We start from the raw sequence: 23901 nt of genomic DNA on the forward strand, positions 1-23901 counted from the left end.
CGGTCCCCCTCCTCTCCCAGGTCCCCTCCTCTCCCAGGTCCCCCTCCTCTCCCGGTCCCCCTGCTCTCCAGGGTCCTCCTCCTCTCCTGGATCCCCCTCCTCTCCCAGGTCCCCTCCTCTCCCAGGTCCCCCTCCTCTCCTGGTCCCCCTGCTCTCCAGGGTCCTCCTCCTCTCCTGGATCCCCCTCCTCTCCCAGGTCCCCTCCTCTCCCAGGTCCCCCTCCTCTCCTGGATCCCCCTCCTCTCCCGGTCCCCCTCCTCTCCCAGGTCCCCCTCCTCTCCCAGGTCCCCCTCCTCTCCCAGGTCCCCCTCCTCTCCCGGTCCCCCTGCTCTCCAGGGTCCTCCTCCTCTCCTGGATCCCCCTCCTCTCCCAGGTCCCCCTCCTCTCCTGGATCCCCCTCCTCTCCCGGTCCCCCTCCTCTCCCAGGTCCCCTCCTCTCCCAGGTCCCCCTCCTCTCCTGGATCCCCCTCCTCTCCCGGTCCCCCTCCTCTCCCAGGTCCCCTCCTCTCCCAGGTCCCCCTCCTCTCCCGGTCCCCCTGCTCTCCAGGGTCCTCCTCCTCTCCTGGATCCCCCTCCTCTCCCAGGTCCCCTCCTCTCCCAGGTCCCCCTCCTCTCCTGGATCCCCCTCCTCTCCCGGTCCCCCTCCTCTCCCAGGTCCCCTCCTCTCCCAGGTCCCCCTCCTCTCCTGGATCCTCCTGCTCTCCTCCTCCTCTCCCAGTCCCCCTGCTCTCCCAGGTCCCCCTCCTCTCCCAGTCCCCCTGCTCTCCAGGGGGGAGAGGGTGAGGACCCTGCACATTGGAACAGTAAAATCTCGAAGGATTTCAAGAACAGGCTTAAGACTTCAAGGGGGTATTATAAAATGAGGGTATTTATTGCATGTGAATTATATTAAAACTAGAGGCCCGGTGCACGAAATTCGTGCACTCAGTGGAGGGGGCGGGGGGGGGGGTGGTCCCTCAGTGTGGCCTGTGCCCTCTAGCAGTCCAGGAGCCCTCAAGGGATGTCCAACAGCAATGAGCCCAGCTTCTGGGTGAGTGGCGCTCCCTCTGTGGGAGCGCAATGACCACCAGGGGGCAGCTCCTGCATTGAGCGTCTGCCCCCTGATGGTCAGTGCGTGTCAGTGCCATCCTCACCACTGCCTGAGCCTCTCTGCCCTTCTCCAGCCAATTCACAGAAGAACTGGGTTTCCACGTTCCCACTCTCCATCCTCTCCCGTGTGAGCAAAACCACTCTTGCTGGAGCCACCAATGACCACTGGCCGGCAGACCCAGTGGGCTTGGTGGCCTCATTCTCTTTAGATGAAGCAGGTAGCAGGCTCCTCCCACGGCTTCCAGACCCCTCACGTGGTCTGCTCCCACCTCCCCTGTTTCAGGGGCCTCTCCTCTCTTATCTCCCGGCTCCGTTGGCTCCAGCCTCCTGGGGACTGATGTGACCCAGAATCACATTGTGCACCCTCCTCTTACCGCTCCTCACGGCCTCGGAGCTCACCTTCACGCCAAGGCTTCAGGTCCCAAAACTTCACCTCCTTCTCGGGCCTCTTCTCTGAGTTCCAGGTGCCTGGGACCTGGGTCAACTGAGCCTCCTCCTATCTGCCCCCCTCCCACATACACTGTTTCGGCCTCCGTTCAAGCCCTCGTTCTCCCTCCCTCTCTCATTGGCTCTCACCTGGTTGGTTGATGATAAGTTCCTCCTAATGATCATGTCTGCCTGCAGTCTCTCCCTTGGCTCGTCCCTCAGGTGACCATCAGCATGTTATAATCCTAGCTTTGCTTATACCCATCTGTGGCCCCTCACCGCTCCCTAAGTCCGTTGGCATGGCACGAAGGACCCCACATGCCCCGTCTCCACCTGCCTGCTCCCTCCGAAAGAAAGATCTTCAGTGTCCCAAGCACACCCTGCATAGCCCACACTCTCTCACACACACCTCTCTGTGAAGCCCCGCAGGGCCACTGCCTGCGGCCTTGCAGGCCATGCACCCCAACTCTGGGTGCTCCATGGACATGTACTATGATGTTGGGGTACCCCCTGGAGTTGTGTGTGTGCATGCAAGTGGCAGCCCTGCCTCTCCCTTGACGCCCAAAGTCCTACTCGTGCTTTAAGAACATCCCTTCCCCAGGTGTGGTCTGAGGACCATCAGCACTCTATTTGGTGCCCACTAAAAACAGTTTTTCTCATCCACTGAATCGGAATCTTTGATGGGTAAATGAGAAGGCAGGAAGAAAACAATAATGGTGTTATCTGCACTTAGGAGTGTTGAAAATATTTTTTTTTCTCATTTAATCAATCCCAAAATCCTATGAAGGCTATTTTACAAATGCAGATACTAAAGCCCAGAGAGGTTACTTAAGTTCCTCAAGGTCACACAGCTGATAAATCAGAAAAGGATGCCCTTGACCCTAGGAGACATTATGACTTCAAAGACCATGTACTTGCCAGGTACCATGTCTTCCCTCACTCCCCACCTCACCTCAAAATCCCAACTGCTTCCACCACTTAGGAAAAGTAAACTGAGGAAGAAATGAAAAGGTGCAGACCGAGTGCTTACTCTTTCCCTTCTCTGCCCAAGTTAGTGGGAACCCACAGATTTTTGGAAGCCTCCCTAACTCAAGATTTTACACTGGTGAGCTTTCCTGGTATACATACAGTATTCCCAGCTCCATGATCTTAGGAAATACATGTATTCTCATTTTCAAACCTAAATCTTCTTGTTTTTTTAATCCTAAACTGCTCAAAAGAACTGAAACTGGTTAAGGCCTCAAGAAACTAAAAAAGACTAATATATGGTTCTGATGAAATGCATAAAAGAGCAAGCCAACCATTACATCTTTTTTATTCTCAGTTCGAACCTTTTATAATGCAGTCACTATGTCTTTCAATATTAAAATAATTATAAGAACATGGGTTGAAAGTGAGCCATTCTTATTTTACAAAATATTTCTGCTTAAGACCCACTCCTGTGTCCTCGATGAAAAAAGCGCATTTTTCTCTTAACTGGCACTTTCATAATCCCCTTTCTGCAGCTGCTTATCTCTATTTCCAGGCATGTACACATCTGCTCAGATATTAGACCTGCTGCTGAGACCCAGAAACCTCTGTATAAAACCTTTATTCCCTCCATGAAGCAGACGACAGCAAGTGGTGTCCAAGACAAGATTAGTGAAGTTGCAGGGCAGACGGCCAGCTTTCTGCACAAAACACCTTCCAGTTAAGAAGGATGGGAGATAGGCTTGGATCCCAGGAGGAGGAGCCCAACCACATGGAGCCCCCCTGCCACCTTGTACAGCAGGTGGAGGAAGCAGACCCTACAGGGCCCCTGCTGGTCCGTGAATGCTAGATCCCCACATCTCTTCCTTTCTGCTTTTCCCATGTGGTTTGTTATAAGGAAAACCATAGCAGCCCTGGAGAGAGAGCACCCATTCCAAATGCTCACAGCGTGATTTAGGGACTAGAGATCAGCAGGGAAGGGGGCTTGGACATTTACTTAATAGCACTTAAAACGCCTTAACTTTGATCAGGACTTAATCATTATGACTAGGTATAACTTCATGCCCATCAGCTTCCAGGCCCCACCTTATTACACTTTTCCCTTAGTAGAAGGTGAGGGGGACCAGGGGGAAGACGGTGAGGACTCTGCACCTTGGAACAGTAAAATCTCTGAGCTACAATAAGATTTAAAGAACAGGCTTATGACTTTGTGGGGGTAATATAAAATGAGGGTATTTATTGCATGTTTGTTGGGAAAAAATGTGGATTATATTAAAACTAGAGGTCCGGTGCACGAAATTTGTGCACTGGGTGGGGGGGGGGGGGGGCGGGGAGAGGATGGTCCCTCAACCTGGCCTATACCCTCTAGCAGTCCAGGAGACCTCGGGGGATGTCTGACAGTCAGACATCCTTAGTGCTGCCGCAGAGGCAGGAGAGGCCCCAGCCACCGCCACTGCGCTCGCCAGCCGTGAGCCCAGCTTCTGGCTGAGCGGTGCTCCCCCTGTGGGAGCACACTGACCACCAGGGAGCAGTTTCTGCATTGAGTGTCTGCCCCCTGGTGGTCAGTGCATGTCATAGCGACCAGTCATTCTGCCGTTCAGTCGATGTGCATATTAGCCTTTTATTATATAGGATTATATAGGATAGGTGCAAATGAATAAAACAACAAAATTGTGGTTGGAATTAGGTCATGGCTGCAGGAAAATGAGACCTAGAGTAAAACCAAATCCTCGAAGAGGCACAGTATGCTAGCGCTTTCAACCCCAGAGGTGCACAGCTCCTCCCAGTAACTGCCAGGAATGCAGGGGAAGCACTGCCATCCCACCGGCAGCGAGGACACCAAGCCCAGAGGTGTTACACCCGTTGGCCAAACCTACCCAGGCTGGTGAAGCTGGGAGCTGGAAAGAAATTCTGAAACTCTGACCTGTGTGGGAGCCTTTCCCCCCATTTGGCCCCTGGTCTACCTTTGTGCAGCCTAGACAGGTTAGTATTAGGTGTCAGGAAGCATTCGCTCAAATCTGGCTAAATAATGATTCTCCAGTTAAAGATGTTTAACGATGTTTTAAGTAAAAGTAATATGTAATATCATCATAGCTAATATTTACTTAACATTTACTGTGTGTCTGAAACTAAGCCAAGGACTTGGCTTGTATCGATTAGCTCATCATAAACACCTTTTAGTGCCTAACAGTGAACCTCCATTATCCCCATTTTACAGATGAGGAAATAAAGCCCCCAAATTCTTGGGAAACATATCCAAGAACACTGGTCCATCTGAGTACAATGCCCAGGCTTTGACCAGTATGTTTTATAAAAGCAAAACACTTCCCAGCCTCTCTTCCTACGGCTCGTACCGCCTGTGAAGGTAATTCTCAACTATAACCACATTATAGTAGCTAGTATAAAGTTTTCAAGCATAATTAAATCCCTAATGAGCCCCAAATCCTCCTTTAACTAACTTTTCCCCAGAATTAAACCAAGCACTGTTTTGCTTCTCTTAGCCCCTATACACCTTCTAGGAAATAAGCCATAAGAAGTCAACAGTTTAAAGAAAGTGGAAAAGAGTTTATATTAGTCACAAACTAAGAGTTAATCTGCATAATCCCCAAGTAGCTATGCTTCCCAGAACACAATGTCAATGAAAGTAACATTCTCTAAAATACAAATCTCTTTCATCCACTCAAATGAACAAATGCCTATTCACCTATTCTAGGCGGAGGAGGATATAAAAGTAACACGTGACACATGAACCTTGCCCCCAAGAGGCACACTAATGGAGGGCAAATCTGAAAATAAATGTAGATGGTATGGGAAAAGCAAAATAAAACCAAATGTAAGCTGCAGTACGATGCACTGGGAAGAACCAAGCTCTTATCAGGAACACAGGCACGTAACTAGCTCCAAGGCCAGGGAAACTCTGATGCTAAGGCCGTCTTGCATTTTTCAGGGTGCAGCCATTCCCCAAGCAGGGTCCTCCGAATGTTAGGAAAAGGTGAAGCCAAAAGGAACCTACGAGATCTTCCAAGTCTAACGAATGATTTTACAGAGCGGGAGATGGGTCTCTAGGAGAGGTCAAGAGAATAAATACCCAAGATCACATGGCAAGTTATAAGCAGAGACAACCTTACAACCTGTCTGTCTCTCACCGCGTCCTGGCTGACATCTCAATTCACTCCTTTAACAAACATGTTGGGTTGTGTGCTAGGCACCAGTGAGCAAAGCAACTGGGCCTGTGCCTGTGAGAAACCGTCAGGTCAGCCCGATGGGGAAGGCTCTTCTTGTATCTGAAACAGGAAGTGCTTTGAGAGCAGACAAGAGAACTTGTCTAAGATTGAAGAATTGGGGAGGGCTGCAGGGGAAGTGACTTTTAAGCTGAGCCACAGAGAACCAGTGGGAAGGGACAAGAGAGGAAGAACGTGGTGGGGGTGGGGGGACAAGGGTGGGATTCTATCTGAGGCAGGAAGAAGTTGATCAAGATCCAGGAACAGGAGGAAAGCAAGTGCGGTCAGGGGGAGAGGCAGGAGATGAGGAGGGGCAGGTAGGGGGAGAAACCCTCCCTGTGTAACCAAACTGATGGCAAGCACTAGTCTGCTGGGCAGGCTCCAGGAAGGGCTGGCACTGGAGCGCCGAGGAGGACGTCCACAGTGCAGGGTCCCAGACCCTGCTGCCTCCCTGGCCCTGGGCGGCCCCTGGCAATCTGCAGGGTCAGACAGTGCCGGGTGGAATCCAAAAGGCCCAAGCGCTTCCCTCAAGAAAAACCTCTCTCCCAGGCCACATCAGCCAGTCTACCCAGCTCCAGAAGCTGCAGGCTAGATGAAAACCCTGCCCAGGAGGCTGGCAGCTTTAAGGCGTCCTTCAGGAAAACAGCCTTCCCTCAGAATCCATTTGCAGAAGCCCACAGAGCCACCTCCACGCCGCCGGCAAGGACAGGACTTCCTCAGGGCCGAGCCCTCTAGGACCAGGCCCTGGGGGGGGGGGGGGGGGGGCAGGCAGGCGGAGGGCAGGAGGGGCAGGTAGGAGAGATGCAGGCACCTTGAGCTGCCAGCTACCGACGCCCTTAGGGGACACTGCCCGGGCCAGGCTGGGTTCCCAGCATTGCCCAGTTTCTTTTCTAAACACCCCAAAGACCACTTCCAATCAACTGGCCCACGACAGAAGCCATCCCATGGCTTTTTTCCTTCTACATCCGGGTCCCTGAGTGAGAGCACAGCTTTCGATGCTTCTGAAGAACTTAGCTCTGGCAAAGATGGGAACTCCACAGGGCTGGCTCTCCAGGCTGGCTCCTCCACCTACTCCTCTTCCTCCCTTTTTTCAGTCACATCAGGTGCAACTGGTGGCTCTTTGGGTATGAAAAGGGCTAAAGGATTCACTACATCGTTATTTGTAAAAGGCAAAAGCTGGAAATAACTACCATGCTCATCAAGAACAGAAGAGATGACCCTAGCTCAGTGATGGCGTGTCAGCATTTTGAAAAACCCTAACTTAACTCTGGTGCCGTGTCACATATAGAAATTTTTTGATATTTGCAACCATAGTAAAACAAAGACTTATATTTTTGATATTTATTTTATATATTTAAATGCCATTTAACAAAGAAAAATCAACCAAAAAAATGAGTTCGCGTGTCACCTCTGACACGCGTGTCATAGGTTCGCCATCACTGCCTTAGCTGGTTTGGCTCAGTGGATAGAGCATTGGCCTGTGGACTAAAGGGTCCCAGGTTCAATTCCGGTCAAGGACACATGCCTGGTTGCAGGCTCGATCCCCAGTAGGGGGTGTGCAGGAGGCAGCCAATCAATGATTCTCTCTCAATGATGTTTCTATCTCTTGCCCCCTCTCTCTTCCTCTCTGAAATCAATCTATATATGTATATAAAAACCTAAGCAACCGTTCGACCGGTAGCTATAATGCACACTGACCACCAGGGGGCATGGAAACATAGAACAGACTGATGATTCTAAGAGGGAAGGAGGAGAGCAGGAAGAGATTAACCAAAGATCTTATATGCATACTAGAGGCCCAGTGCACGATTCATGCACTGGTGAGGTCCCTGGGCCTGGCCTGTAGGGATCAGGTCAAAACTGTACGGGGCCTCCGACATCCCCCGAGGGGTCCCGGATTGCGAGAGGGTGCAGGCCAGGTCAAGGGATCCCAACAGTGTGTGCACCAAGCCTCTAGTAAAAATACATTTTTAAAAAATAGACTAGATAAGTAAAATGTGATCTAATCATAAAACAGAATATTATAAGCCATTAGAACAAAAGAACTACTACACACAACCATGAGTATCGCTCCCACACATATAACATTGCACAAAATAAGCCAGACACAAAAGTATATACTGTGTGATTAATTCTATTTTGATAAAGTTTACAAGCAAGTAAAACTCATCTCTGGTTCCTTGGGGGAGGCAGGATATGACAGTAAAAGGAATATGAGGGGCGCTTCTAGGGTGCCATATTCTAGTTCTCGACATGGGTGATTGCATAAACGTGTTCACTTTGTGATAATTCATTAGGTTGTACACTTAAGAAGTGTTTTCTGAATGACTGTAGACACACACACACAGAGGATGGGTTTTCAGCAACTTGGGAAAGGAAAACTAGGGCTTTAGCTTTGCTGGCCATGGTTCTGAACAGGGAGGGCCCCTGGGTGGCAGTGGAGCAAGGTGAAAAGTCTGAATGCATTGAGAATGTGCCCTAAAGGACAGCGGGGGGGGGGGGGGGGGGGGGGGTTGGGGGGGGGGCCGGGAAGGCAGGAATTAGGGGGTGGACAATTTTAGGGCTTATTCCCTTCTTCCTTCTGGTAACTGTCACTGAATTCTCTGCATAATGTGCTTCAAAGGGAAGGAAAAGGGCTGGGACTAGGCTGGCAGAGAAGAGGGCAGCAGCAGGAACATTGCCAGCAGTGAGAGGACAAGGAGGAGGGAGGAATCGAAAGAAATCCTAAGTGCCCAGGGTGGGCAAGGAGAGCATGGGGTGGGGGATTCCACCACTCAGCCCAGTAGGAGGAATCCCTTCTCTACCCCTCCCTGAGCCAATGTTTGCTATACAACTGGATTAAAGGTTTTACTGGGCCACTCTGCATGAGTATGAGTATGAGTGTGAGTGTGTGTGTGTGTGTGTGTGTGCGCGCGCGTGTGTAAGGAATCCGCATCCCCAGCATCCAACATATTGTTTGGCATATAGTTTGCACTGAAAAAAGGTGTCATTGGACAAATAAGTGACAGAATATGGGAGGCAGCTAGATACAAGGGAGAGACTCTATTTCTCAATACTTAAGAAATCTGTAATAACAACTTACATGACTAAGCGCTCAGAGTGGTATATTGTGCAGCCGCCAAAAATAGCAAGCAACAGTAGCAAGCATCTGGAGGGTGCTTTCAGTGTACTAAGGACTGCACCTCACCCTTGTCTGGCACAGAACTATACGGACTTTGTTGCCACAGTGAATGCGAAAATGACACTTTAGCAACAACCTCCCTGAGGAGGCCAAACGATGAGATGGTGGACTAACAAGTTTTGATGGAAAGGGGTGAGAAGGGTCCACATCTTAAGAGCAATACTAAGGAGAGCTGGCAATTCTGAGCGGCCTGCAGCACTTGGTTAGCTGTTTGTGTAAAAAAAAACCTGTGCTAATTTCATATACTGTATTTCAATTCCCTTCCTCTATTGTTTTCTTGGGAAAAACTTTAGAGATGTTCTCTTTAACAATAATTCACAAGTCTTGCTATTGAGTGAAACCTCTCAGAAGTGTTTGACGTTCAAAGTGGACTCGGTTCATGTTCCAGTGTGGTTTTATTCATTCTCCTAACAACAAGGGGGGATGGGGGGGGGGGGGGAGATAGCCTTGGCCAGTGTGACTCTGTTGGTTGGGCGTTGTCCCATGCACCAGGAGGTTGCCAGCTAGATTCCGGTCAAGAGCACGTGTCCAGATTGCTGGCTCCATCCAGGTGTGGGAGAGAGGGGTGTAGGGGGCAGCCAATCATTGTTGCCCTCACATTCATTGTTTTTTGTCTCTCCCTTCCTCTCTAAAAATCAATAAACTATTCTTTAAAAAAAAAGGGGGGGGGACCTTTTTTGTCTAGGCTGTCTTTCTGACTGCAACAGTGTTATAAAGAAAGGAAGACACACACACACAAAGGAATCCCCCTCCACCCTGAAAGAAGCTGGGCCAAAGGTTTAACGATGGATGAAAAAAAATGAAGTGTGGGGCCTTTAAACCTTGGCATTCTCTTCTGCCTCTAGTAGTGGTTCCTATAGAAACTTTGTTTTGCAGTGTGTGACTGTCCCAAAGGTAAATTCTCTGCAGGCTCTGAATCTGAGCGTTTCTGCACTGCTTTGGGTGGACTTCCTGCAGTGGGAGGATTGCTGAAAGGAGACATTTCACAAAACGCCCATCACGTGTCTTTAGATGCGACACGACTTCCAGGGGTAAAAGCCTGCTTTTGCAGAGGAAGTGGGTACCTCTGGAGGACCGGACAGCCCACAACACTTAGAGCTTCCCCATGTCAGCTCCTAGTAAACATTCTCATGCAAAAAGCTGCTTTGCAAGGTCTGTGGGACTCTGGTGACAGAGGCACTTTTACAGCAATTGCAGAAATCCTTCAAGCAGGAAGGTCTGTGGCAAGACTGGGTGTTAGTGCCACATGGGGGTGAGGGGCTGGCGAGAAGGGTGGGGACTCCGCGCTGGGCAAAGAGGGGCGTTGAGGAAACTAATCCTGCCTTCCCCTCAAACTATTTAAAATCGGTGGCCAAAGCGTTGACAGTGTTCAGAAAAAAAAAAAATTATATATATTGCACCCGCCTGCGGCCCCAAGTCCTCCTCCTGGTACAGAGGGCATAGGGGCACAGGAGACCTGAAGCCCGAGAGCTGGGGGCACATGAGGACACAGAAGCTGCGCCCCGGGGCTGGGAGTGGCCCAGGAGGCGGGAAGGGCGCCGGGCCAGCACCGATCGCAAGGGAGGCGCCAGAGCGCCACCCGCCCTCCTCTGCCCGCCCCCACCACCCCCGGGCCCCATCGCCACCAGGCGCTGAACAAATCGCGCTCACCTGCGGCCCCGCCACCCCGCGGCTGGGTAGCAGGAGGGAAAGCCGCGCCGGGCAGCAGCGCCGCCTGTCGGCCCCGCCTCCGGGCCGGGCCCGCCGGGCCTCACGACTGCGCGCCGCCGCCTCCGCGCGGGCACCTGCGCGACCCCGGGGCCGCCTGCCCTCCCAGGTGCGAGCGCCGGGGCCGGGGCCGCGGACTGGGGCTCGCAGTCGGGGTGGGGGCGCCCCGCCTCCGCACGCTCCGCACCCCACGCGGGCAGGTGCCGCCGTCGAAGGGCTCTTTGTTCGTGCGGCCAAACCGGAGATGCCGGCCGGCGGTGGCACCCGCGCCCCGCCCGGTGCAGGGCTGGGGCAGAGCCCGGGTCGGGGTGCTGCAGAAGGGCAAAGCCCCTCGGTACGCGGCGACATCGGGCCCAGCCGCCCCCGCCCCCACCCCGCGCTCAGCCCTTTCCCCTTCCGACCGCCCCCCCCCCGCCCCCGCCCCCTCCCGGCGGCCGCGCTCACCTGCTCTCCGCGGCTCCCCCGCCGCAGTTCATGGTCGCCCCGCGGCTGGGAGGGCGCCCCACGAGCGCCCGCGGCTCGGCGCTCGGCTGCTCCGCGGCGGCTGCAGGAAGGACTCGCACGCCGAGCGCTGCCCTGCGCACGCGGAGGCCGGCGCTGCCGCGGGTGGGAGGGAGGAGGGCGAGGGAGGGCTGCCGGGGGAGGGGACTGGGCGGGAGGGGCGCCGGGCTTGCATCTGCAGCCGCGGCCTCAGCCAGAGGCGGCCCGGCTCCCGTAACGGAAACGCGAGCTCGTGGGTGCACCCCCGTGTGTGTGCACACCAGCGTGCACAGCCGCGCACCGCGGCCGCGCGGGAACTCGGCTTGGGTGATGGTGAGACCGAGGCTTCTGGAAAGGAGAAGGGCCTGTGCCATTCTGGAGGGGACCGAGCGCGGCTCACCGTCATTGGAGTTGGATACTCCTGTACCGGGATTTTTACTGGGGACCACGAAACACCATCCCCCAAGGGGTTCCCAGATTCGCCTTAGAATCTGTAAAAGCCCTGAAATTCTGTGCCAGATTTTGTATCTAAATAAGTGTGTAGAGCAGTGGCTCCCAACTTTTGGGGGGCCATGCCCCACCTAAGCATCTCTAAAATCCTGATCCCACATAGAATTCTTATTATTCAGAAAGTGAGTATTACGTGGAGGAAGCCTAAAAGGCCATTAGCTTGGTATAAACAGGCTTCCAAAGAACATGGCATCTATGAAAAAGAAAAAGAAAAGAACGAAAGGACGTTTGAAGTACTGAGGAAGAAATCACTAAGAAATTGTTTCAAAAAATAATATAAAATGATATGAAAAATAGCAAATAAAGTTTCAAAACGTGTAATAGAGAACTGAAATGCATAACTATGTCACAATATATATTTCTATACTGTATGTGAGGCCCCCTAGAACCATAAGAAATGCAAAAAATTCACTGTTAATAACTCATTCTTGAATTGCCCCCCTTAAAAATCAAATTGGGAACCACTAGTCTAGAGTGAGGGACCATAGCCTTCATTGGATTAAAGAGCTGTGTGACCTCCACCCCCACCCCAAACTAAGAATGGATGGATTAAACCAGTGGTTCCCAAACTTTGCTGCAAATTGAATCACTCGGGTAGGTTTTTTTTGTCTTTGTTTTTTTAATTGGGATGCCTGGAATGTTATCCCAGATCCATTTAATAGGTAGAGTGGGACGCAAGCTTCAGTAGTTTTTAAAAATCCCAGATGATTTCAATGTGCAAAAAAGTGCCAGAAACTCTGCTTAGACTGTTGGTGGCCCTCACCGTACAGTCTTTTACCTGCCATTTCGGCATGATTGTTTGCCTGCCAGTGGAAGTCCACCCTGCTATCAGTGGAGAGCCAGGGTTCATGTTCACGTGGGTTTGTGGAGAGCCAGGCTAGCATGTCCCTTACTCAAGTGAGCTTTGGCTTCCAAATGAGCCTGAGTTCCAACCGCAACTCTGCCCTTTCCTAGCCATAGGAATTTGAGCAAGTAATTTAACTCTTCTCAACTTCAGCTTCCTTACAAACAAAGTAAAAATAAAAATAATGGGGTGTCCTAGGAACTGGTATTTTTTTTTAATTAAATCTTTATTGTTCAGATTATTACATTTGTTCCGCTTTTTTCCCCCTATAACTCCCCTCCACCCAGTTCCCACCCCACCCTCCTCCCTCACTCCCCACCCACTGTCCTCATCCATAGGTGCACGATTTTTGTCCAGTCTCTTCCCGCATCCCCCTCACCCCTTACCCCCCCCCCCACAAGAATAGCCAGTCCACTCCCTTTCTATGCCCCTGATTCTATTATAATCACCAGTTCATCTGTTCATCAGATTATTCACTTGATTTTCAGATTCACTTGTTGATAGATGTGTATTTGTTGTTCATAATTTGTATCTTTACCTTTTTCTTCTTCCTCTTCTTAAAGGATACCTTTCAGCATTTCATATAATACTGGTTTGGTGGTGATGAACTCCTTTAGCTTTTCCTTATCTGTGAAGCTCTTTATCTGACCTTCAGTTCTGAATGATAGCTTTGCTGGATAAAGTAATCTTGGTTGTAGGTTTTTGCTATTCATCACTTTGAATATTTCTTGCCACTCCCTTCTGTCCTGCATAGTTTCTGTTGAGAAATCAGCTGACAGTTGTATGGGTACTCCCTAAGGTAACTGACTTTCTTTCTCTTGCTGCTTTTAAGATTCTCTCTTTGTCTTTTGCTCTTGGCATTTTAATTATGATGTGTCTTGGTGTGGTCCTCTTTGGATTCCTTTTGTTTGGGGTTCTCTGCGCTTCCTGGACTTGTAAGTCTATTTCTTTCACCAGATAGGGGAATTTTTCTGTCATTATTTCTTCAAATAGGTTTTCAATATCTTGCTCTCTCTCTTCTTCTGGCACCCCTATAATTCGGATGTTGGTACGCTTGAAGCTGTCCCAGAGGCTCCTTACACTATCTTCGTATTTTTGGATTCTTTTTTCATTTTGCTTTTCTGGTTGGGTGTTTTTTGCTTCTTCGTATTTCACATCTTTAACTTGATTCTTGCAATCCTCTAGTCTGCTGTTGGGAGTCTGTATAATATTCTTTATTTCAGTCAGTGTATGTTTAATTTCTAGTTAGTCCTTTATCACAACCTCGAGGGTCTCATTAGATTTCTTATAGGTCTCATTAAGTTTATCGGCAGTTTCTAGAAAATTCTTGAAAAACCTTAAAAGTGTGGTTTTGAACTCTACATCCAGTAGTTTGCTTTCCTCCATTTCTGTCATTTGTGTCCTTTTTCTTTGTCTCTGCATTTTTTATGCTTCCCTGTATTGATAAAGTGGTTTTCTGTGCTGAATGTCCTCTAGGGCCCAGTGGTTCAGCCTCCCCAATTACCTGACACTCTTGGTGCACCCCCTTGTGGTCTTTGTGCACAGTCTTGTTGTAGGTAAGCCTTGATTGTTGTAGGTAACACTGGGAGGAATTGACCTCCAGGCCAATTGGCTGTGAGAATCAGCTCTGTCTGCAGTGGGAGAACTTCTGTGCTGGAGACACCCCTCTGGGGCAAGACTTGCTTCAATGGGGCTTTGGTGCTCCTGAGTTTGCCCCCTGAGTGTGTCCTTTATGGTTCCACAGAGCTGTAAACTGGATGGTCCCACTCTGACCTCTGGGTTTCCTGGCTCCTGGATCTCTAGGGAGGTGCTAATCTAGCCTTTGCCTTAGGCTATCCAGCAAAAGCCTCCCTGCAGGGCTGGGGAGGGGCTGGTCCCACGGGATCAACAGGGCGGGGCTAGCAGTTATGGCTGCTCTCAGCCCTGCTCTCAGAGGCTCTGCTTCTCAATGTCCCGGTAATCGCTGCAAGCCCCTCCTAGAGAAAGCTGCCCTCGAGTTCCAACCGATGCCAGACAGTCCCGCTTCTCCCGTATGAGTCTGGGTCCCTAGAGACTCGCCCAGAACTGGAGCTCAGAGCCTGAGACTCCCTCCCGATTGAAAACGACAACCATACTCTCAGCTGCCAGCCCGCTCCGCATGCACCTCCGCACCTTAGTATTTTACTTCCGCACTGCACCTCCTCTGAGTCTCGGTATGCTTTTCTCTTTCCTTCTAGTTGTAGAATTTCCACTCAGCCAGCCTTCCTGTGGTTCTGGATGATGTCTGTTCCGTCTTTTAGTTGTATTTTTGAAGTGGTTGTTCGAGGCAGCAAACTCCGGTGTTTACCTATGCCGCCATCTTGGTTTCTTCCTCTTTCTGGTATTGTTTTTTAAATTGAGATATAATTGACATATAACATAGTTCCTGGTGTACAATATAATGACTTAATATATCTATATATTGTGAAATGATCACCACAAGGAGTCTAGTTAACATCCATCACCACAAAATTACATTTTTTTCTTTTCTTGTAATGAGAACTTTTAAGATCCACTCTGTTAGCAACTTCAAACATACAATACAGTGTTATTAACTCTAAGGAACTGGTATATTTTTTCTTTATTACATATGTTTTTTATTGATTTTAGAGAGAGGGGAATGGAGAGGGAGAGAGAAAGAAATATTGATGAGAGAGAAACATCAACCGGCTGCCTCCTGCACACTCCCTACTGGGGATTGAGCACACAACCTGGGCATGTGCCCTGACCGGGAATGGAAATGGCAACCTCTGGGTGCATGGGTCGATGCTCAACCACTGAGCCACGCTGGCTGGGCAGGAATTGGTATATTTTTATAAGCTCCCCAGGTGGCCCAAACCAGCAGCTGTTGCAGACCCTGGTTTAGGCTGTCTCCCTTTCCCTCCCTCCAATTCCCTTCTCAACCAACCTTGTGACGTGGTTCCCCACCCACTCCCCACTCTCCAGTGAGCTTGCAGCTGCTAGACCCAGGTGCCCTTTTCTATATGCCACTGACTCACCTGACCATTTCCTCCTTCCTGAAATTCTCCTTTGGCTTCCAGGAGGCCCGTGTGTTATGACAAGCACCTGAGACCCGCAAAGAATTGAGGCTCTTGATCCAACAGCCTGCAAGAACTAAAACCTGAAAACAACCATATAAGTGGGCTTGGAATTGGGTCCTTCGGTCCCAGTTGGGTCTTTTGACAACTGCAGCCTTGGCTGCAATCTCCGGAAAGACCTTAAGCAACAAACACTCAGCTAAGCCACTTCCAGATTCCTGACACACAAACAATTAAATAATAAATATTTGTTGTTTTAAGCTGCTAAATGTGGGGGTAATTTGTCATGCAGCAATAAATAACTAATACAAACAGGAAACCAGATTCCATAGTTAGTGCAATGGAGTCACACCATTTGTACTTTTATGTAAATTCAACCATAGTTGTGCAAAAAAGAAAGAGAGGACACTATATAGTGTTGCTAATTCTGCCTGTTCTTCCAGTGAAATGAGATGATGAGATGAAAGAGGTGGATCTGGTTCCATTCGCTGTTCTCTGTCTGAGTCCTGATCACCTCCCATAGAAGAGTAAGTCTTTTTTTTTTTTTTAAATAGAGAAAATGAGCTTTTATGTGTCTATAATTTACCGTGGATGATTAGAAGATAAAAGCAAAGAATTATCTGAAAGAAAAAATCCTGAATGAATGACAATCAAATCTACAAACAACAGATGGCGGCAAGAATTCGAATTTTGCACCACTCTCTCTCATCCCCAAGGCAAGGTATGAGATAAAAAGTTTGGGGAATAAAGGTACTTAAGTTATGACAGTTTTCAGGGTACCTTCAAAATAAATCTTCCCCTAGAAAATTGAAAATTTCTTAAATTTTAAAAAAGTAAACTATAACATAAATTCGGAGGAAAAAACACAAATCATTAGCCTGCATCTCAATAAACTACTACCTGGTGACCACCACCTGAGCCAAGAAATAGAGCACTAACTCCTTCTCTCCTTGAAGAGTAAGTCTTGATGCTGGCTGTGCTGCACATATTTTTAAATACCCAACACAGCCCTAGCTGGTTTGGTTCAGTGGATAGAGCATTGGCCTGCGGACTGAAGGGTCCCAGGTTCGATTCTGACCGGGGGCACATGCCTGGGTTGCAGGCTCGATCCCCAGTAGGGGGAGTGCAGGAGGCAGCTGATCAGTGATTCTCTCTCATCATTGATGTTTCTATCTCTCTATTTCTTTCTCTTCCTCTCTAAAATCAATAAAAATATATTTAAAAATAAATAAATAAATAAATACCCAACACAATACAAAGTGGGAAGAATGAAGCTAATTCACTGACTTTGGTTCTACATCTAATGTAGTCAAAATGACACTTGAAGTCCCTTAACTCATGAGGACCTGAACCCAGGACTCCCCCAAACCCAGAATAGTACTTAGAGCAATGTAAGAGGGGGCCCAGCCCTGGACCCCTTGCTTCAGAGAGCTCCACCATGGCCCTTTGCCAACCACACCTCCCACAGGGTGAGGAGTCAGTGAGGCCCAAGGAATGAGCCTTCCAGAGCCTGTGTCCACTGCCCCCCAACTTTTAGACCAAAGTCTGGAATGAGAGACCCCAAATTTTCTGTCCAAATGGGCCCTGAGCCCATTTCCAGGGCCTGCATAGGCCTCTCCCCAGGTCCACCTTTCCAAGGATGGAGCATACCACTGGAGTGCACACACCAGGCCAAGGTGCGACCAAGGGCAGCTGTGTAAAGGGATGCAGCTTGTACACGGGAGCTGGGTGATCCTGATATGTACACAAAGCCCCTTGCCAATCCAAGGCAAGAGCTACTAGCAGATGCAGGAAGTTGCTGGGGCTCAGGTCACAGCCAGTGCCCTCTCTCAGGGGAAGCCAAGGGAGAGAGCAGCATTTCCAGTTTAAGTAATGAGTTTAAGTAATGAGAGGAAGGATGTGCCTCCAAAGGGGAAGGAAGCCAGGGAGAGTCTTCAAAAGAGGCGCGGGGCTCAGCTGCTGGGTGGCCAAAAAGAATGACAGGCTTCTCTCACCTCTTCCTTCACCTCTTCTCTGAAGATTTCATTCCCGTGCTCCCATTCCGGATTGGTTGTTCTCTCCTCTGTGCTGCCTGGAGCCTGCTTGACCACTTGATGGGGTCACTCTCCATGCTGTTGTCACTTTGTTTTTTCAGTTCCATTTTTTTTTCTCATCACTATTCATTCCCTCTATGCCCTCTTCCACCTTCACCCCCCACTCCCGCAGTCACCACACTGTTGTCCTCTCTCTCCTTTTCTTGTTAATCCTCACCCATGGATATTTTTCCATTGGTTTTAGATAGAGAGGGAGGGAGCGGGGAGGGAGGAAAGGAGAGAGAAAGAGAGAAACATCGATGTGAGAGAGACACATCTATCGGTTGCCTCCGTACGCACTCCCGCATCTCGACCAGGGCCGGGGGTCAAGCCTGCAACCTAGGTACCTGCCCTCGACCAGAAATCAAACCCACGACCCTTCGGTGCAGGGGCTTGTGCTCTAACCAATTAGCCACACCAGCCAGGGCTCTCTCTTTTTTTTACTGTTATTTGTAAGTGATGGTTTCTATTTACACAGAGCTTTCCTGTTTTCAAAGCATCCCCGTGAATACTTACGTTTTCATTTGCGCCACAGGACAACTCTGTGTGCTAGAGAAAGGAGTGTTACCTCCCTTTTACAGTTTGGGAAAGAGAGGCAGCGCAGAATGGCTTGCTTGGGAGCGCTGAGACCACAGAGTTCAAGCTCCTCATGCTGTAACTTTGTCACCACAGTCTAATGAGTTCATGTATGTGAAAGTAAACAGAAAACCGTGATGTGTTTTTACAATAAAAGGTCCTTATGCTTGTGTATCCAGAATCTGCAAGCCCCTTTCTCTCCTTGTGGCATGATAAAACTATTCCCAGGAAAAGTTAATAACACCATCAGTGGTGAGGTGCATATTAATGAACGATACAGGAATGCCACAGAAATCCAGATAGAAGGAACTGATCAAGCTAAAATTATTTCCTCGTTTAGTCTCCTGCAGAAAGTAACTGAGAAAATCGTGACTTTTCTTTTGAACTATTTTGAAGAACTAAAATGACAACCATTTCAATTATTTGTTATTTATCCTCATACTTTATAAGTCCTTCTACAACGTCCTATTCCAGCTCCAGGGGGTTAAAGGGCAGCTAAAGGGCAAAGGCAATGCTAGCACGCAGAATTCAGGTCTTCTGTTCTACAAAATCAATGCTTATTTTGGGTTTCTCAAATAATGAGCCTCTTCTATTTTTTTCTCTAGAAAGACACAATAGTTTTCTTTTACCTCTCCTTTAACAGTAGGTCACACCCCATGGTTCTTTTATCATCTGATATGAATTCCACTAACTCTAGTTCTTTTTTTTGTTATTGATGTTACATCAAGTGAAAGACTTTTCAACAGGGGTTTAAATTGGGTGAGATTTCAAGGTCAAATGTCTTTGGCAAAGGCTGCCCAGGGAAATAAGTTCTCAGCTAAAGCAGCAGAGAAAGGACTGTTACATTTTTTAACTTTATAAAATCCCTGCTCTGCAAATATCTGATGATAAATATCACCATCCCATCTAAATAGAAATACCTTTATTTATATTCACTTATTTTCCTTTATAGTGGGTATAGGGCTCCTTTTCTATTTTGTATGGGTCATAACAGCCATGGTGCCCACTATGGACTATTCTAAGTATTTAAAATGTATTATTTCAAACCCTCTATGGTCCTATCAGCATATCAATAATATTATCAACATTGTACAGTTGACTGATTACAATCATACTGATACCATTATAATAACCTGGTTATTATTTGACAGAAAAGGAATAAGGGAAGACTAGATAATATAGGCATGCCATTTACACAGCTTTGCTAATTTAACATTCTCCGAGTCTGTTCCCTGCTGATGGATGGGGGAAGGGACTGGACAAAGGCCGTTTGGACCCATGCCCAGTAAGGGGGAAGTAATTGGCAAAGGGCTTACCTATCAGTCACACCTGGAAGTGAGTCAGTGGCCAGAATAAGTGTGGACACTGCAAGCACGAGGAAGCTGAATATTTTAACTCCTAGGCAAAGGAGTGTGCTTTCTGAGCTCTTGGCTTCTGGCCCTCTGGCCCTCTTGGCCCCCTGCGTCCACGTGGCCCACGGCCATGTGGGCTCCACACAATGGACTAATGGACGTCAATTAACCTGAGGCTGAACCCGACCCAGCTTAACGTGGAACGGAAGCTCTGGACACTGGCCCCCTTTTGGCTCTGCTGGAACCCCAGCTGCACCTGCTTCAGGACTGGCTTAAGGGGTGTGGGGCTTTACAACCCCAGGAATATAACTCCATGCAAATAGAGTCTTTACCACATCTCATTCTCCCGTGGGGCTTCTGAAAATTCATATTTCAGCGGTACCCCAAGAACCCCACTCCTACTTGTGTCTGGGAAATCTGGCCCATTAATTTCTTCAGTTACAATAATAATCATTCATCTTTACTGCTTTTTATAATGCAGTTGGCAATAGTGCTAAACTCATATACATTGTCTTGCTTGGTCCTCACACTCTTATTTTTTTTTAAATATATTTTATTGATTTTTTACAGAGAGAAAGGAAGAGGGATACAAAGTTAGAAACATTGATGAGAGAGAAACATCAATTCAGCTGCCTCCTGCACACTCCCTACTGGGGATGTGCCCACAACCAAGGTACATGCCCTTGACCGGAATAGAACCTGGGACCCTTCAGTCCGCAGGCAGACGCTCCATCCACCGAGCCAAACCAGTTAGGGCCTCATACTCTTCTTAGAAGGTTATTACTGTTATCTCTTCCCATTTTACATATAAGGAAACATTGTGGAGGGGAGGGGCCGGGTAGAGGAAGGGGAGGGAGCCTATGGAAAGTAACCTCACAGGGTGATCCGATCAGACGTTCCGAACTGGGCAGTTCACAGGTGGATAGGCACACTCCAGGCATATAACTTCATTACTAAAAGGCTCTCTTTGTGTAAGCAAGTCCTGTCCATTGCTTCTGTGCGTGGGTGAGCACCTTTGAAATGCCCCTTTCAGACCCTCCTTCTGAAGCGGACCCCCTTTGTGAGAGCACATAATCTTAACTACCATGTAATCCTCCTTCATGTAATCTTCCCAGGTCCCTTAATTTCAAATGCATAAAAGAGGCTGCACCACTGTTACTCTCCAAAGCATCTGAGATCTTGCTCCCCAGTATATGTCATCAGTTTGGCTCAAATAAACTCTTACAAAAATTCTCCACAGGTTTGGACGTTTCTTACGTTGACACGAGAGACAGAGATATAAAGAAATTTGCTGTGGTCATTGGGTTAATAAAGTTTGGAGTTAACATCCATCCCATGTAGGTTCATTGCCAAAGCCTTTTTGCTTCCGAAGAGCACATTACCTCTGCGTTCTGCTAAATCCTTCTAAATGCAGTTGCCTTTTTTAAAAAATATATATATATATTTTTATTGATTTCAGAGAGGAAGGGAGGGGGAGAGATAGAAACATCAATGATGAGAGAGAATCAATAATTGGCTGCCTCCTGCACACCCCCTACTGGGAATCAAACCCACAACCCGGGAATCCCAGGCATGTGCCCTTGACCAGAATGGAACCTGGGACTCTTCAGTCCACAGGCCGACGCTCTATCCACTGAGCCAAACTGGCTAGGGCTGCAGTTGCCTTTGAAAGGCCTTGGAAAGCCTAGCTTAGCATAGGCTCCAGATTCAGAGTTCTGCCTTCAAATCCCAGTGAATTAGTTTGGCAATAACCATCAAGAGGGTTCCCCCATTTCTACCACCAAATCCACTTTCCAGTGGGAAGGAAGAAAGACAAGAAGCACAAACCCCTTCCGTATGTGGCAGGCAGTTAGACAGACATGAACAGAGCAAGTGAGATGGGCCAAGGACAGAAGGTCACTGAGGGGGAAAAGTCCTGGGTGCCTAGCAAAGGGCAACTGTAGGGGAGGACCCCGCCCGCAGGGTGACCTTTCCTCCCCTCGTGCATCACTGGTAATGCAATTTGGACCACCTGACCTTTCCTCCCAAGAGATAATATCTAGGCCTCAGTTACCTTTCAGCTCCAGTCCCAGATAAGCAGCAAAGCCAGATGCTCCAACACATATAGTTACTGAGCTTTCTCCTATCTGTATTTCAAAGAATTCTGGGAGCTAAATCAAGTATTAAAATAAAATACTTCAAGATTCTTGGACAACTGAGGTCTCATTTCCCAGATAGAAATGGTGACCCCACTCGAGGATATGTGTGTTAACCTATATTACCTAGATATATCTAGAAAATAACCTAGAACAGTAACAGCCTTAATTTTGCAAAATTTCAAGTTATCGCCAATTATGTCTAAGAATTCAACTAAATTCTTTAAAATAAACTTAACTAAAATAAATGTTTACGTATGCAGTATACACAATAGTCTGATATTATTTTATGCAAGATTTATTGAGCTCAGACTATGCACCAGGCACTCTGGTAGGCACTGGGGGTACAGTGACAAGTGAAGATAGACATGGGCCCTGTCTTCCTGGAGTGGACAGACTCATGAGGAGATAGACTCTAATAGACTCTAGTTACGTGACTACACAAGTCAATGTTAAAATTGTAACTTTGGTGTTATGAAAAAGAGTTACATGGTGCACCTGGCCAGTGTGGTTCAGTGGTTGAGCATTGACATATAAACCAGGAGGTCACAGTTCAAGTCCTGTCAGGGCACATGCATGGGTTGCAAGCTCCAACCCCATTGTGGGGCGTGCAGGAGGCAGCCGATCATGATTCTCTCTCATCATTGATGTTTCTATCCCTCTCTCCCTGTCCCTTCCTCTCTGAAATCAATAAAAATATATATTTTTAGAAAAAGAGTTACGTGGTGTCATGAAAATGTACAATGAGGGGAAATGGCTACCCAGGGAGAGGGGGGAGATTTTCCTGAGGAAAGTTATGCCCTTTGGCCATCTGAAGCATGAAGAGGGATTGATGAAGAGCATAGAGGACTTGTTCTAATGCAATCTGGAGTCAATCCAGATTTTCTGAGTGCATATGTACTGGGAAGCCCTCCTTCAGAAAAAGTGTACCAACATATATGACTTATGACAATTTCATAAAACACATGACCATGCAAACACATTAAGGGCCCCATGCAAGTGAGGGATCTGAAGCTTCCACGGCATCAGCTCAACCTCGGAATGGGGTAGACCAGTTCATGGGATGGGATGGGCACAGCAAAGCATTTGAGCTTGGGATCAAGAGGCAGCCCTAGACTGGCCCCTTGCCCTGCTACGTCCTACTCTGTGAACTTGAGCAAGTACCCTCCTTACTCTGCTTTTCCTTGTTTGCTATATTTAGATAATGAAAACCTTTAAATAAAATAGTGTGTGCAAGCACCTGGAACGTGGTGTGATAACTGGTAGCATTGTTACTAAAGAATTTGCAAGGACCGCTTTGTCCTTTTATGGATGCTGAGTTACTCCAAAGTGGGTGGCTGTCCCTGTGGGTGATGGCTCAAGGATTCCCTCCATCCACAGTGTGGCCTCTCCCATCACGAGGTGGCTGCTCGCACCAACCAAAGCCTCATGCAACTGGTGAAGGCTAAAACGGGGATGGCTTTTAATGAGCAAGGGAAGTTTCTAGGCCCTACCAGAGGAGACAAGTACTCTAGTCCCCTCTCAGAGTAGGGGCCCATTGAGAACTCTTTGGGCAGTCTCTGTAGCGACCTCAATTCTTAATTAAAAAGTGCAAAAGAGTTTGGGGCAGATTTTTCTGAAAGGTAAAATCACGGGCAGAGAGATGCCTCCATACTCCATCGGCAGGATGTACTACCCAAGGCAGAACCCACTAGGGTGACTGACCATCTCAAATGGCATGAAACTCTCCCAGTTTTAGCACTGAAAGTGCCATATCCTGGAAAACTTCTCAGTCCCAGGCAAAAATGGGAAGGTTTTCACCCAGCAGAGGGCAGCCTGTGAATCCTTACCACTGTGCCTCTCTTTCGGAGAAGGGGTGTGAGGCCGGCATCAACTGCGGTCTACCTACACCCTGTCCCTGTATTTCCCAGCTCCTTTGACGTTAGACTTGCTGTGTGACTTGCTTTGTCCAATAAGACAGGAGCGGAAACAATGCTTGTGACTTCTGGGTAGAAGCATTTAAGAACCAGGATGTGATTCTACATCTTTTCTTTCTCCTGCCCCAGCCCTGGCAATGTCATAGCTGGTGGAGCTTTTGTCAACCTGAGTCCCTGAGTAAAGACGACACGAAGCAGAGCCCCCTTATCAACCCTCGAGGTCATGTAGTGTGAGTGTGTGGTAAACTTCGTTCTCTCCAGCCCCTGAGATTTGGATGTCATTTGTTACCGCAGCATAGCCACGTCTATCCTGACTGATACTGGAAGTGAAACTGAGCCCCTGCTTAGACTCTGTAGTAGTGATTTG

General features: G+C 48.5%; 1 protein-coding gene across 3 annotated transcripts in view; it reads right to left on the reverse strand.

The window, feature by feature from the left end:
* The window catches only part of LOC308516038 (NACHT, LRR and PYD domains-containing protein 1b allele 5-like), a 44404-nt gene extending 33029 nt beyond the window's left edge, over positions 1 to 11375 (reverse strand). For 2 of the 3 annotated variants that reach the window (XM_081086772.1, XM_081086771.1), the window contains exon 1: positions 11038 to 11362. In XM_081086772.1, coding sequence (XP_080942898.1) covers positions 11038 to 11069 — 32 coding nt within the window. In that variant the 5' untranslated portion in view covers positions 11070 to 11362. Of the gene's footprint in view, positions 1 to 11037 lie in introns of all 3 variants that reach the window. The other variant, XM_081086773.1, reaches the window with a different exon arrangement.
* Between the last annotated feature and the right edge of the window lie 12526 nt (positions 11376 to 23901).

The sequence above is a fragment of the Myotis nattereri genome, assembly GCF_964212035.1.
Source record: "Myotis nattereri genome assembly, chromosome: 3".
Taxonomy (NCBI): Eukaryota; Metazoa; Chordata; class Mammalia; order Chiroptera; family Vespertilionidae; genus Myotis; species Myotis nattereri.